Raw genomic sequence first — 15,926 nt, forward strand, 5'->3', positions numbered from 1 at the left:
TGATGGTAGTTTTGTAATTTTCATTTATCGTTTCTCTATCACTATTTGAGGGAAGACTGAAGAGTGCACTTAAATTGTTGAAAAATAGAAAATAAGGGTATGTTTGGTAACTATTTTTTCCCCTTATTTTCTGCTTCCAAAAAAAAAATATATATATATATAAATATATATATATATATATATATATTTTTAGATTAAAAAAACTTGTTTGGCAACCCAAAATGGACAGAAAATAAGAACTGTTCTCAAAACTCCATTTGTGAAGGAAACTGAAAACACGCAAAATGCTGTTTTCAGTTTCTATATTTCAAAAGTTAATGAAAACACACATTTGAGTTAATGAATCTGTCTCATTTAATGAATTAGCATTAGAGTTCAAATCCTAGTAACAACATGTTTTAATATTTTCTATTTTTTTCTTCCAAAAAACTATTTTTTTAATTTCAACTAACCAAACATATTTTTGATTTCAAAAATACAAAAAAATTGTTTTTTCTTTATATTTCCAAAAACAAGTTTTTGAAAATAGAAAACAAAAACTGTTACTAAACATAACCTAAGTGTGTGTTTGGGATGCAGTTAAATTATTGAAACTGCCAACTTAATGCTTATTGCAAAATAAGATGTTATGTTTGGCTTAAGTGAGCCTAATTGCTCAACCAGCTTGGCACATTGTGGGGTTTCACAATAACTTTTTGTTCAAAAAGTGAGGTAAATTTGATTGCTTGAGAGTCCCATGCTATAGTTTTTGCACAAAATGTTAGTTACTTTTTAATTATTGCAGGTCTCATTTTATTGTTTTAGCTTCAATACATTCAATAAGAAAATAATCAACATATTTATTTAAATTTTTGTTTATATTTATGAAACACTTGGAAACTATTTTTTAGAAAAATTTCTCAAAACACTAGGAAAACAAAGTTTTGAAAACGCGAAATTGAAAACACAAACCAAACAGGGCACATATGGCTTATCCATGTTATCTATACTACTATTTAATGAGGCTTCCTATATTTGGACTGGATATTTTTTTGGTTCCAAAATACTCATACAACCTACGTTTAAATAGGGGCAAAACTTGAAGATAACATCATAAAAATATATCTCTAACTCTCATAAAAAACATTTCCTACAAAATATGATCACTCTCCCACTAATCCATTTTTTTAAAGCAACTATAGCTTTACTATTTAAAAAGGAAAAGAAAAGAAAAACAAGTTAAGTAAAAAAAAGTTAAACAGCTCCATGTTGCTGATTTTTTTTTTAAAAAAAAAAAATCTCACGTTTATCTTCCTATCCTTTTTTTTTTTTTTTTTTAATATCCTCAAGTTTATTATTAAAAAAAAAAAAATAAATAGATATATACACGTTCGATTACAATTTAGACTACTTTTAACTTCTTTTTTAAAAAACTAACTGCTCTTAACTTCTTCTTCTTCTTCTTCTTTTATTATTATTTTTTATTTTTATCTATACTACTATTTAAGGGGACTTTCTCTATTTGGATTCCTCAATTTTGATGCTCAAAATACCCTCAAATTTACCAATTTGTAAAACTTAAATGGTAGGGTTAGACATATGAAAAAAAAAAAAAAAAAAAAACCACTTTCAATTCTATAACAAAAGTTTCGGATAACTACTCTACTAAAAAAATGAAAGTTAAAAACAAATCCAAAAAATTTCATATACCATGTCCAAACCCAATCCATGTTTAGATTCTTAAAATAAAATAAACTGTTATCTTTGACAAGAATTTCGAATAACTACTACTAAAATAACTGAAGGAAGTTAAAAATATGTAACACATGTATATAATTTGAAATTGAGATTCTTATTAAAACCAAAAAAAAAAAAAAAAAACCACGTCTCTAACAAGAGTTTCGGATTACTTATACTACTATAAAAAGTGAAGGAAGTTAAAAATATACAACACATCTTGGTTGGCGTTCATAGTAATTTGATGTGGTCGTAAGCCTGTAATGGAGGCTACTTCGAGATTACTTCATTGCACAACTATAGGAGTAGAATTTGATTTCCAGCCGAGGGGGTTAATTGGTGAGTTGAGTGTTTGGAGGTATGGGTTTTAATTTAGAGATTTTGTGAGTGTGCATTTGTGTTTTTTGTTTGAACTCTCATTTTGTTGTTGGCTTTGATTTCAAGTATATACATTTTGTTTTATTGTTATGTGTGTCATTTAATACATATTACAAAATCGAAAATTTAGTGTTCCAGAGAAAACAAATTTGTTTGAGATTGAGAGATTTTGTGATTTTTCTGTGTACAACCTTTCAGTTTGTATTGGTGTTAATTTGGCTTACAATGAACACTTACCATTACTTGGTTTTATAGGCATTTATTAACTTTATGGTAAAACTTAAGACTTATCTGTTCACAAACACAACTACTAGTATTTCCCAAAAAAGAAATTCCTTACATCTACAAGTCTATACCCACATTTAAAAACTTGAAAGTCTTAACAATTGGATAGGATAATCAATTTCACTTTTAAAATAAAACAAAATTCTCCTGCTAATTTTTTTTATAATCTCTCCCATGTCTATCCCTAAGTAAGGTTGTTTTATGTTTTTCTAGATAAAATTTTGCAAATGATGGTTGACAACCCAGCTGTTAAAGTTAAAGTTCATCGTGGAGGCTACATTCCTAAGAGAGCAACATCCTCTCAAGTGTGGGAAAAAAAAATTTACCATTCCCTTTGGCCCCAAGGTTGTCTTCACCAAGTCAGCAATTGGCAATTGCTCCAATTAAAATTTGAAAGGTATTTACTCAACATCTTCTTTTTGTTCATGTACAATATATATAACATGTACATTATCTCTAATTTGTTAGCTAATAGATTCTTTGTTGCAGAAACACCATTGCCGCTAAGTTTCAATTAAAACTCACCGAACTGCTGTTGTCTGTTGAGTTTCAATTCACTTCGGTGAATGGCCGGTGGTAATGGGTTTGAAGTTCCAAAAGGTTAATGATCAAAATAACCCAAACCATGATGCCTCTATTGGTGAAGACTCAAGATGGTACTGTAACAAATTGGAAGACGGTACAAGCTTTTATGAAGGAATTTTGTGCAATTTTAATGGCCAATTGAGAGAAAGTTCATTTGTGTTTTTGTAGGAACAAGATATGATTTATTGCTACCATGAATTGAAGATATCATGTAATTTTGTTATGTGGTTGATATGGTATGAAGATGTTTTTCTTATTGTTTAGATTTTTTTTTAGAAGATTTTTGAGAAAAATTTAATTGTACGTTTAGATGGTTTCATTTGATGACTTTTAATTTTTTTTTAAATCTTTATATAGTGAGGTGGAGGAGATGGGATTTCAATCGGTCACAATAAAAAATACGTATACCATTATCACTGGACTTTCACTTAGAGTGCGTTTGGATTGGGATGAAAACTTCTGCGTTTGCGTTTTTTTTTTTTTTTTTTTTTTTTTTTTTTTTTTTCACGCGTTTTTGAGCGTTTTGAGTGTTGCGGCTACTGTTCATGTACTGTTCAATGAACAGTAGCCGCAAACTTTGACTTTTTAAATTTTTTTGGACCAATCACAGCACATCGTATACTGTTCACGGACCCACAAATTTCACTTTTCAGCAACTTTTTCATTAAAAATGGGTCCCACGATACTATTCACACATTTAAAAATTATTAAACCCTTTTTTAATTTGTTGAATTTGAGTTTCAATAGTTTAGAAATTTTGGCATTTCAAAAAATTATGATATGCTCAATAGTTTATCTCTTCTCTTATCCTTATCTATGAACATGTTAATATCCAAAGTGGGAGTGTACACAATTTTGCATTATTTTGGTTTATTCAACTAGATTTGGTACTAAAATGCTTTATTTATTTATTATTGAAAAATAGAAAGTAAAATGGCATTTGAGAATAAAAGTGTCAAAAAATTATAATAATTTCAAATTTGTGTTAATTCCTAATATTTTTAAAGATGTGACTATAGACTAGCCTCATCACACGCGCTTCATGCATGCGATAAGGCTTTTTTTTTTTTGGTTTAATGTCATACTTTTCGCTTCTTTCAATTTGAGGTTTATACTTTTTTCTCACAAAAATTGCACATTTAGAACTACTAATATGACCAGAAATATTATAAGGCTAATTCTAAAAAATAAACAAATTTGTACACGAACATATAACTTTCTTATAAAAACTCTTAGCATGTCATTCAAATTAAAAACAAAAAATTGATAGTTGAAAAAAAAAAAAAAATTGAACTCGAATCTTCTCTATTGGAAACACTAGAAGGTGTAAGTTTAGAATTTGAGATAAAAGATCCTTGACATATTCAAGACTGAAATTAAAATTAAATAAACAAATTAGAGAAAAAAAAAATAGGTTCACACTTGTCCCCTTTGTGAAAATTTGGCCCATTATTCATTTGTTAAATGAGCTTTTGGACTAACCCAACAAACAAATATTGACATAGTAATAGAAAAAATAAAATTAATAAGAACCCAACAAACACAACTCACTTGAAAAGGGCTTCTAAATCAAACCGGGCCCAAACCCAAAATGATAAAAAGAATATGGACAGAGAATATCTACAAAGTAGTAAATTATATTCACACGCGTCCTTTAAAATAATGTGCCATTTGGCCCATAGTTAATAGCGTGTGCTCTTTGCCTAGCTTTATCTGGATTCCACCAATTCCGTGTTGATTTCACTCATGGGCCCATCCTTTTCTTTTTTCTTTTTTTGATTTGCTTTTCATTTTTTTTTTAATAGCATAAATTGCATGATTTACCTTAAGATTTGATGTTATTAACTTATGGTAAAATTTTTTAATAGTTAAATAAGAGATCTTGAGTTTAATCATCGCCTACATCAAAAATTAATTGGTGTTTTGGTATTTGATGTTATTAACTTATGGTAAAATTTTTTAATAGTTAAATAAGAAATCTTGAGTTCAATTATCGCCTACACTAAAAACTAATTGGTGTTTTAGTTTAATGATAAATGACACCATAGGTTGAAAGTTGAAACTCTCTCTCTCTCCCAAAAAAAAAATTATGGTTAAAATTTAGTTACAAAATTGGTTGTAGCCTAAGGATACAATTTTACTCAATATCTTTTTATTTGAAGTGAATTTTAACAAATCTACTATTAGATTAAATCATTATCTTTTTATATCCTTTATGCTTGCAAAGTTTTTAGAAAATTAAAGATAAATAGATATGTCATCAAAAATTGTTTAAATAGCAAGTTTTTGTAGTTTAAAATTATGCATAAAATATAAGCTTATAGATCATATAGTAAATAATATCTGATTGATATAAAATTTAACATGTGTATTAAAAGCATAAAAAATATGTAATTTAACGGTTAAATTTTTAAAATATATAGTAATATTTATTTTATTGAGTAAGGTTGTTACCTAAGGTAGGTTACAACCAGTTTTGTAACTAAACTTTGTCCTTAACTTATTATACTTATCTTTAGTATTTGTCATAAATTGTTTATTTTTCGATAGTTTATTTATATAATATGAGATAAAAGGCAAAAAATTAATTTTTTTCAAAAAATTAAAATTAAAATTATTTGAAATAAAATTGAGAAAAAAAGTAGTGTAAAATCAACAAGCAGTACACAAAATAAGCAAAAAAACTAACTTATAACATTCCTTAAACATATAAGTAATTTTTGATAGTATATATTGATAAATATGAAACAAATAATACAATTTATGGTAATTTTTATATTAAATATGTGACAAAAAGCAAAAACTTAGTTTATTTTTTTAAAATATAATTTTTTTAAAATTTTTTTTAAGTTGAGACAAAAAACAAATATAAAAAAATAAAATTTTTTTTTTTTTTTCAAAACAAATGTCTAATTTGAAATAAGACACTCATCAGAGTCAACTCTCCTAAAATGCAAATAGTTTTATATTAATTTCCACTAGATAACTAAAATGACTTAGAAGAAAAATCTCAAAAAAGTAGTTTTTTAAAAAAAATCTCCAATTTCCTATTACAATAGTATGGTGTGGACAGTCCATAAAACCAAAAAAAAAAAAGGTATAGCATGGACCGGACGAGGATGATAGTTTAAGCAAAGAGTAAAATAAGAAGTTTAGGATTTTTTTAAAACTTGTTTTAACGTAATAATAAAAACTTTTGTGAAGCTTAGTGCAATTTAAAAGGCTTTATTAATGTACTCCCTTAGGGTATATATTAGTAAAATATTTTAAAAAATATTTTATAAAAAAATAAAAAAGATACCAATTTTTTTGATAGTGTTTTTTTCATTTCTCATAAAATGTTTAAAAAATGAATGATTAATGTGTGCCTGCTCTAAGAGAATACATTAACCAAACCTTTAAAACTTTTTATTTTTTATTTATTTATTTATTTTAATTCTTTATTCTCTCAAGAAAAAGCTAACTCAACCATGGTTAAATCTGATCCAACCCTAACCACACCTAAACCCCACCCAACCCAACAAAACCTAATCAATAATAGTTTTAGACAAATACGAATCCACGGGTAGAAAGATAGACACGTGGACGGCCAGATCTCATCTCAACCGACTAACGCTTCCTCTTTGAGAGGTTAAAAATTAGGGTTAGGTCTTCGCTTTGTTCTTCACAATACACAACAAACAAAACCATTTTGACTCTCTGTTTGTTTCTCGCGAAATAAAAAAAAAAAAAAAAAAAAGAAAGAAAGAAAATCTGATAGTCATGGAGATGGAGCGCGTGACAGAGTTTCCCCACACGCACATGGATCGGCGACCCACCAAGAGGGCGCGTTTGGGTTGGGATGTTCTTCCTCAGCCTTCAAGGGTATAATCTTTTTTCGCTTTTTTCTCCACCTTTGAATTCTCAGATCCGCTTCGTTTTCGTAAATATCGAAGCTTTTTTAGTTTTGCTAGATCTAGATCTAGATCTGATTTGATTTTTGTTATGATTAGCTCTGTTTTATTACAGATTTTGCTTTATTTTTCTTAGATCTGTTAGATCTGTGTATTAGTTTCGATCTTTGTATCTTCTTTCTTTGAAAGTTAAGATTTTTATTATTATTTTTTTGTATAAATTAGGTTTAATTAGATTTTTATTGCTGTATATAATTTCTGTTTAGTTGGGAAATTCTTGAATTCATTATGTGTGGTTTATTTATTTAAATTTAAGATCTTATTTTTTTGATTTGTTGTTGTGTATAAATTTGATCTATTTGGAAAAAAAATAAATGAAATAATCAATCTAGCTGTGGATCTATGTGTGTATGTGGTTTTTTTTTTAATTTTTTTTTTTATTTTTATAATTTGGTTTTTGGGTTAGATATATTTAAAATTTGATCTGATATTTACATCCTTGAGGATTGGGTGTTGGGTATTATTGCTTTGAGATCTGTTTAATTTACTTGTCAAGAAAGGTGATTTTTTTATTCAAAGGTATATTGAAATTTTTAAGTTGGAGTCTCTTAACTGCTGTTATTTTGTTGGAGAAACAATTACCTTGTCTTGATTCACAATTATTGGGGAAAATTGTGTTGAAATTTTCTGATTTAGAATTAATTGAGCTAAATTGATTTCTTTTTGATTTGCTCATAATTATGCATGAGATGGGTATTTTTTATGTGTGTGTGGTTGCTTTATTAATTTGAGTTGGTGGGTTTCATCTATTAAATGATATAATTTTTGGTGTGATTTTGATCTGTGGGACTCTTACCATCATGGATAGGTGTATGTGGGTATTAGGTATAGTGAAGGGGGCCGGAATTTTAAATTAATCTTTTGAGTGGTACATGAATGGATGGCTGTGTGTAGGCTCAGGTAGGAATGTTTTGTGGACAAGAGGTTGGGAGTCTGACAAGCTTTGCACCTTCAAGAGCACCCTCAGACCTTACCACTAATTCTTCTCTTTATGAAAAGGGAGTGGCTCGAAATGGTTCTCCCCCAAGGCGAGATGATGACAAAGATGGGCATTACATGTTTGAGCTTGGAGAAAATTTAACTTCTCGCTGTAATTTCACTTTACCATCATCAAAAACTTTTATGTTTGTTATCTGTTTGAATTTTGCCATTAAAACTACTAATCGATATTTTTTTTCCCAGTGAAAGTCTTAAATTTCATAAAGCTATTTGATTTCACACAGTTAGTGCTTTTGACTTTTGTTCTGAAGTAAATCATTGTTCTAGATTTAAACCTAGTATGCAGGATAAGAGTAATCCAATGGTTGTGGGTTTGTGTTGGTGATCCCAAATTAACTTAAGCACTTATCTTGTTTCTGATTTATTATGTGTGTATTGATGCTTGCAGATAAAATCCACGGCAAAATGGGTGAAGGTACCTTTGGTCAGGTTTTGGAGTGCTGGGATAGAGAAAGGAAAGAAATGGTTGCCATCAAAATAGTCCGTGGAATCAAGAAGTATCGTGAAGCAGCTATGATAGAAATTGAAATGCTGCAACAACTTGGTAAACATGATAAAGGTGGCAACCGGTGAGTAATTTGATTCTTGTTTTACAAATTTTACAGTGTTACAGCTTACTACCCTTAATGGCACTCTTTAGTTACTTTCCTAAGCCCTGTGGCAATTGTTAAAACCGTTTATTCTTTGCAGTTGTGTTCAAATACGGAACTGGTTTGACTATCGTAACCATATCTGTATTGTAAGTATTTGATTAATTTTGTGATGGATTAATTTCCCCAATTCAGCAAATAATTTGGGGGTTAAGACTTTTGGGTGAATTCAAATGATTTTAACAGGTGTTTGAGAAGCTTGGACCAAGTTTATACGATTTTCTACGGAAAAACAATTATCGCTCATTTCCCATTGATCTTGTCCGTGAGATTGGCAGACAACTGTTGGAATGTGTTGCATGTGTGTAGTAATTACCTAAGCTAGTTTTTTTTTATCCGTCTTTCATATGTTTTTTCTGGCATGTGCTATGGCTAAATGTTGAGATTTATTGATTAATATTTGATTAAACTCTGTAATATAGATAATCATCTCTATGTTTATACTGTTTTCATTCATTAAAATATGTTAAAAGGTGGCAGTAACATCCTTTATGTTTATCGTCATTTCGTTGAATTGGCTTGTGTTTTATTTATCTTTTGGCTCTGTTCTCTGATGATATTCCTGTCAATTGCTTTTGCAGTTATGCATGAGTTGCGTTTGATTCATACTGACTTGAAGCCAGAGAATATCCTTTTAGTATCATCAGATTATGTTAAAGTTCCTGATTACAAGGACTATAAGGTACTAATCTGTTCTCATTTTGGTCTCTTTCAAAGACTTTTCACACCAGGTGTAGGATAAGGCATATGCTGCTTTGCCAGAATATGCCTTTCAGTATTTGTTGTATGCATTGTGGCATGCTCTTTTTGGATACTGTGCTCTATTGTTTGTTGTGTATTGATATGCTCCTTGGTTAAACTCTGTAAATGTCGTGCTACATGCAGAATTCTTCTCGATCACCAAAGGATGGTTCATACTTTAAAAGAGTGCCAAAGTCAAGTGCCATCAAGGTGATTGATTTTGGTAGTACAACTTATGAACGTCAAGAGCAGACCTATATTGTATCCACACGACATTACCGTGCACCTGAGGTGATTCTAGGTATGGTTCTTCCCCCCTAATTTTGTTTTTGTTAATTCCGTGTCATGGCAGATGAGTTGAATTCTTCCAATAATTTTACAGGACTTGGATGGAGTTATCCCTGTGATGTATGGAGTGTTGGCTGCATCTTGGTGGAATTATGCACGGTATATTTGCTAATCTTTTGTAGTAATGTCAATATGGTTGTGAAAGATTAGAATTGGGTTTTTGATTCCATTTGATGTATGACATAGGGTGAGGCGTTGTTTCAAACTCATGAGAATTTGGAGCACCTGGCAATGATGGAGAGGGTGCTTGGCCCATTGCCCCAGCACATGTTGAAGAGAGTAGAGTAAGTGATAGTGTGATTAGCAACATAGTGATTATTGTTTTCGGAAGTATATTCAAAGGTTAATGTTCTGATTTGCTGTTGGTCTTTTTAGCCGACATGCGGAGAAGTATGTCAGGAGAGGTAGATTGGATTGGCCAGATGGTGCTACCTCAAGAGAGAGTATTAAAGCTGTAACTAAGCTCCCTCGTCTTCAGGTTGGTATTGATGGAGAATACTCCCCATAAAGTTCATTGTTTGTGTTTATCTTGTTAACAGATTTCACTTTGTCTTGTCGGAAACTAATTAAGCTAATATATCTCTGATTCTTGCAGAACCTGATAATGGAGCATGTTGATCATTCAGCTGGGGATCTCATTCATCTATTGCAGGGATTGCTTAGATATGATCCGCTAGATAGGTTGAAAGCTCGGGAAGCCCTTAGACACCCCTTCTTTTCTAGGGATCATCTGAGGAGATGATGATCCAGCCGACTAGTATAGTGAAATGGTCTATATCTGAATGCCATTACAGGGGCTTCTGCTTCACAAATGGCTTCTAAATATCTCTACTCCACTGAAGGATGCAGAAGAATTGTTAGTTGTATATACACACTGGAGAAAAGCTCACTTGTCAAAGGGCACATCGGCTCTTTTCCTGCCTGTTGACGATTTTTTTTTTCTTTTTCAATTTGATCTTTCCATCTTTTTATGTATGTAGTCTCGATCCAGCTAACAAGATTCCAAATGTAATACCAGGCAAATTACTCGAATGTTAACAACTCTTTGAAATGATGGTTTTTTTTTTTTTCTCTAATTGCATGGTCTCAAAATTCTAAGTTTACACATTTATTTAAACTGGGTTTTATCATTGAGCAAAACACTATACGTGAAGCTCCTTCACTACCGCTTACGCTAAATCTAAAAGATTTAACAAATTCACTAGGTTTTTTATTTTTTTTTATTTTTATTTTTTTTAACTCTCTCTCTCTCTCTCACCCGTATTATCTCTTTTCTTCTCTCTCATCTTAATCTTTCATGGATACTTTTAAAACTATTGAGTTTAATTTGTTGGATTGAGATGGTATGCAACTGCACCGTACAATTATTCATCTCTTTTCTCACAAAATTCATTTATCACACTTGATTTTTAATTTTAACTCGATTAATTAATTTCTACTCTAATTTTATTCCATGATTGAGATTGTGGGTTGGATCTTCCCACTTTTAATCTCAATCATTCATTGCTATTTCACCTGATTTCAATCTTAATTTGTTACACTTTGTAGTAGTGCTACATGTACTACTAGTCTTATCAATTGACATATCACAGCTTAGAAAGAGAATTCAAAATTCAACTTATGGCTTAGAAAGAGAATTCAAAATTCAACTTATGAGATGATTGAAACCTATTAATTACATTAATTAATGAACAAAGTTTCTCTCCAAATTAGTTTGAAGAGAAACTCTTCAAACTTCTCATATATCTCATTTTTTTTGTTTGAATTTTGAAAATCTAGTCATTGAATTTTATGTTCTTTATGTTCTTAACATGTATATCAAATTTTATTCAAATTAAATATTATTTACTATCTGATGAATAAACTTATTTTTTATACACAATTTTAGATCACAAAAATTTGAAACTTTAACATTTGTTTGATGAGATAGCAATTGATTTTTGATTTTTTTGAAATTTTACATGCATGAAGAATATAATAAGAATATGCAATTTAACTGTTAGATTTTCAAAATTCATACTTAATATAGAAATGTATGAGGAGTTTATAGAGTTTCTCTTCAAACTAGTTTGGAGAGAAACTTTGTTCATAATTAATTACTATATCAGATTGTACGTAAACTAAATGATCAGTTTGATTGATTATTAAAAACAAAATGATCATTTTGATTGGAATTAGACATAACAATACATGTCAGATTTTTTTCACCCGACTCAAAAATACCTAATCCGAACCGGATTTTTTGACTCGTAACCCGACCCGACCTGGATAACCCATAACCCGACCCGTTTAAAAAAAAAATCACTAAAAAAATATATTAGCTACGTCTTGATACTAGGTGCTTAAAGCACAAAATATCAAAATTAATAATCAATATATCATTGCTGTCAAGTGTAAAGAGAGACAGAGACTCACAACTCAAAACAACCATTAAAAAAAAAAAAAAAAATCTCATTCAATAGTATAATAGGCCTAGCTGTAGTCCATTGTCCAAAGGGACCAAAGCCAAAGGCACGTAACACAATGCACAAATGAATGACAAACTTGAAGGCTGAAAGTTGAAACGTGACCAAACCACCCCAAAAGGCAAAGCTTCCTCAGTTCAGTTCATTACATCTCTATCTCTGTCTGCCCTCTTTTATTTTATTTTATTTGGTTCCCTTCTCAGTTTAGTTCATTTCCTCTACGTTGTGTAGTGTGTACTAAAAGTTGTGTACTAAAATGATCGATCACGTCTTTTACTTAAGAATGTAAAAGCTACAATCTATATTAAAAGTTGGCTATATGAATTTGAAGGTAATTTAATTTTTTATAGTCATAATTATACAATTTTAATTCTTTATTGATTTGCTTTTATGGTACATTAAGTTATATTAAAATATTATATTGTAGATGAAGATGCTGACGAAATTGGCCAACTTGAATTACAATTTGCAAGTATGAATATTTGCAGTGCTGAATCTACTATCAACATTGAGTAGATTGAGATTGAAGTGTAATTCTTATAAAATATTTACTTATTCTTCTTTACTTAATATGTTATGTTTATTTTTAAATTTTTTTTTTTAGTTTATCTTTTTAAATAATCTACCTTTACTATTATTTTAAATACAACAGGAATATGTGCACTTAAGAAGACTGATAACTTGTTACTTTGCTTACTTACTTGTTTTGTTTGTTTTAAAATCTATCTCTTTCTGAAGATGTAAACTTGTAATTATATGCATTTTGATAGTGAACTATTAACATTGAAGACTTTTTCCATCATGAATTTATGACTATAAATAATTTTTGTCATGCTTAAAACTGTCAAAATTTGAAAGATATTAACAAGTGGCAATAAGTGCAATTCATTTGCTTAATTGATTTTATTCATTCTCTCTAAATAGGTTTGTCATTGATTTGTTTATGTAATTTAAAAAAAAAAAAAGAAAACTTGTTTGAAAAATACTGGTCAACCCGACCCGACTGACCCGTTTAAAAATGATCCGTTTTGACCTACGACTTGTTTGACCTGCAAACCCGATTGACCCGTCCCGTCCCGACCCGACCCGTCCGTTTTGTCACGTCTAATTGAAATGTAATTAAGCTAATTATGACACATGGCGACTTTTAGTGTGTGGGTGGACTATTAGGTAATGGTGATGTTGTCCTTCGAATAAATTTTCCCATCTTGGTGTTGTATTGGTGTCCTTGTAAAAGCTTATCAATTAGCATGAGTTTTGTCTTTGTATGATGTGACGAACTTGTTTGGGCTGCTTGATGCTCACAAAGGATTGTAATAAGGAAAAGTACAAATGATACATTGCTAGCTGAAGGGAAGTTGCGTAAGACACTTTAATTCCTAAGGGATATAAGAACTTCGAAATGAGAACCTCTGCAAGCGTAAGAACTTTGGAAAGAGAACGTCTGCAAGCAGTTTATTGAGTAGAGTGAATTGGTTTCTTAATTAAAAAAAAAAAAAATTGACTTTTGTTTTATAGCAATTCACAAGGAGTAAAGCGCGAAATAAAAGCTCTGAAAATTAATTCTCTTTTTAAATTTTTTTAATAAATTATAATATACATTGTGTTAAAGTATAAGGGACTGTTTGCGCTGGTTGATGCTCACAAAGGATTGTAACAAGGAAAAGTACAAATGATGCATTGCTAGTTGAAGGGAAATCGCGTAAGACACTTTAATTCCTAAGGGACATAAGAACTTCGAAATGAAAACCTCTGCAAGTGTAAGAGCAATTACATAAGCTGGTGGATAGTTTTGCAAAATAGAAAAATTTAGTCTTTTTACACATTTTGGCCCAAAAAATACCCACTTCAGTGGGTGTAAAATTGTGCATTTATACACAATTGCTACAGTAACCATGCATATATGCACGGTTACTGTAACGCTTCCATTTATTTTTTTATTAGTTTTTTTCTCTCTCCTTCTCTTTGTGTCTCTCCTTTTCTCTGTGTCTCTGGTTGCTTTCGCTCTCACTCTCACCTCAGTCTCACTGCCCCCGATCAATAGAGAACGCCACACATTCATCAACAGAGAACACCACATCAAAAAATTTCTTCCAAAATCAAGTATTACAAGAAATTAGCATTACACAAGATTTGTTTGGTTGCCGAGAAAAACACAGAGAAAACAAGAAATAAAGAAAATTAACCAAACACAGAGAAAATCAACAGATATTTGGTTGCTGATCGTCTTTCCTTCTATTTCTACTCTATTCCACCACTTTCTCACCAACCAAACAAGAAATAAAGAAAATTAACAACAAAAAAGGCTGGGTCTGGGTCAACGAACCAAACAAGATGACCGATCCAAGAAGCGAGCCGTTTCGATCATCGGACCGTTGGAATCGAACGCCGACGACAACAATGGAGTTTGCACGCCGATGAAAATTGCTACTTTTCTTTGCATGTTGGGTCTGGGTCTGTGAGAGAATGTTGCCGATCGTCTTTCCTTCTATTTCTACTCTTTTCCACCACTTTCTCACCAACCAAACAAGAAATAAAGAAAATTAACAACAAAAAAGGCCGGGTCTAGGTCGATGAACCAAACAAGAAGACCGATCTTTGCGTGTTGGGTCTAGGTTTGTGAGAGAGTGTTGGGTCTGGGTCTGTGAGGGAGTGTTGGTTTGTGAGAGAGAGGGGCATTGAGGGAGAGTAATAAAAAATTGTAAAAAAATGAATATTTTATTGAATAAATGTGTAAAATAGATAAACTGATGTGGGTGTTCTGTAAAAACGAGTGTATAAAAACAGAAAAAGTAGGTTTTAAGTGTAAAATAGACGGAATATTATGCACAAACTGATGTTATTGCTCTAGGAACTTTGAAATGAGAACTTCTGCAAGCAGTTTATTGAATAGAGTGAATCGGTTTCTTAATAAAAAAAAAAAAAAATTGACTTTTGTTTTATAGCAATTCACAAGGAGTAAAGCGTGAAATAAAAGCTCCGAAAATTAATTCTCTTTTTAAAAAATTTGAATAAATTATAATATACAGTGTTAAAGTATAAGGGACTGTTTGGGTTGGTTGATGCTCACAAAGGATTGTAACAAGGAAAAGTACAAATGATGCATTGCTAGCTGAAGGGAAGTTGCGTAAGACACTTTAATTCCTAAGGGATATAAGAACTTCAAAATGAGAACCTCTGCAAGTGTAAGAACTTTGAAATGAGAACCTCTGCAAGCAGTTTATTGAATAGAGTGAATTGGTTTCTTAATAATTTTTTTAAATTTTTTAATAAATTATAATATACATTTATATCTATATATATCTAAAAGTTGAAGTGTAACATTTATTGTTGTTATACTCCAGTTAAGCCACATCAGCGTCATATCATCATTTATTTTCTTATTTTATTTTTTATTTTTAGATTTACCAATTGACATTTATTGAGCATCTCCTTAAATTCAGGTATTACTTTATCTCCAATTCTATCATGCGTCTCTCCGTTAACTCAAACCCTTCAAATGCTGCTATTATATGGAATTGTAACAGTCAACAATACATTACAACCTCCTCTATCTGTTGTAACTTCTTCTATTTAGTAGGTATGATATGACAAATAATGCCATGTGGCAAACAATTATGGATATTGGATACATGTCAATCTTTTAAGCTGCCAATATTTTTCTTTGCCGTTTTCATTTAGCATTTATTCATACTTCCTATTGCGTTGCCATGATAAACTCCATTTATATTATGGACTGATGTTATACAACCTTTCATATGTTGATATATGATTGTTACCAAAAAAATTAATAGATCTTCTACATC

General features: G+C 30.6%; 1 protein-coding gene across 4 annotated transcripts; it reads left to right on the forward strand.

Moving 5' to 3' along the window:
* The first annotated feature begins 6,634 nt into the window (after window positions 1–6,634).
* On the forward strand, window positions 6,635–10,758 carry LOC115963085 (serine/threonine-protein kinase AFC2). Of its 4 annotated transcripts, XM_031081972.1 has the most exons (11): window positions 6,645–6,828; window positions 7,812–8,007; window positions 8,305–8,485; window positions 8,607–8,655; window positions 8,753–8,867; window positions 9,148–9,248; window positions 9,452–9,608; window positions 9,690–9,754; window positions 9,842–9,939; window positions 10,031–10,133; window positions 10,251–10,731. In XM_031081972.1, exons 1-11 carry the CDS (start codon window positions 6,727–6,729, stop codon window positions 10,395–10,397), a joined length of 1,314 nt encoding a protein of 437 aa, XP_030937832.1. In that variant the 5' UTR covers window positions 6,645–6,726; the 3' UTR covers window positions 10,398–10,731. The 4 variants fall into 4 exon arrangements, with proteins under 4 accessions (XP_030937833.1, XP_030937832.1, XP_030937834.1 ...); XM_031081973.1 differs by lacking the exon at window positions 7,812–8,007 and having other exon boundaries at window positions 6,635–6,828; XM_031081974.1 differs by lacking the exons at window positions 8,607–8,655; window positions 8,753–8,867 and having other exon boundaries at window positions 6,647–6,828; window positions 10,251–10,758.
* Window positions 10,759–15,926: the final 5,168 nt, after the last annotated feature.

The sequence above is a fragment of the Quercus lobata genome, chromosome 10 (genome assembly GCF_001633185.2).
Source record: "Quercus lobata isolate SW786 chromosome 10, ValleyOak3.0 Primary Assembly, whole genome shotgun sequence".
In the NCBI taxonomy this organism is placed as follows: Eukaryota; Viridiplantae; Streptophyta; class Magnoliopsida; order Fagales; family Fagaceae; genus Quercus; species Quercus lobata.

Excerpts from the sequence above, each read along its gene's own strand:
- LOC115963085 (XM_031081972.1), top strand. The coding sequence starts at position 6,727 with ATGGAGATGGAGCGCGTGACAGAGTTTCCCCACACGCACATGGATCGG. Across the intron at positions 6,829-7,811 it reads TTCTTCCTCAGCCTTCAAGG|GCTCAGGTAGGAATGTTTTG; the intron begins GTATAATCTTTT and ends GGCTGTGTGTAG. Across the intron at positions 8,868-9,147 it reads ACTGTTGGAATGTGTTGCAT|TTATGCATGAGTTGCGTTTG; the intron begins GTGTGTAGTAAT and ends TTGCTTTTGCAG.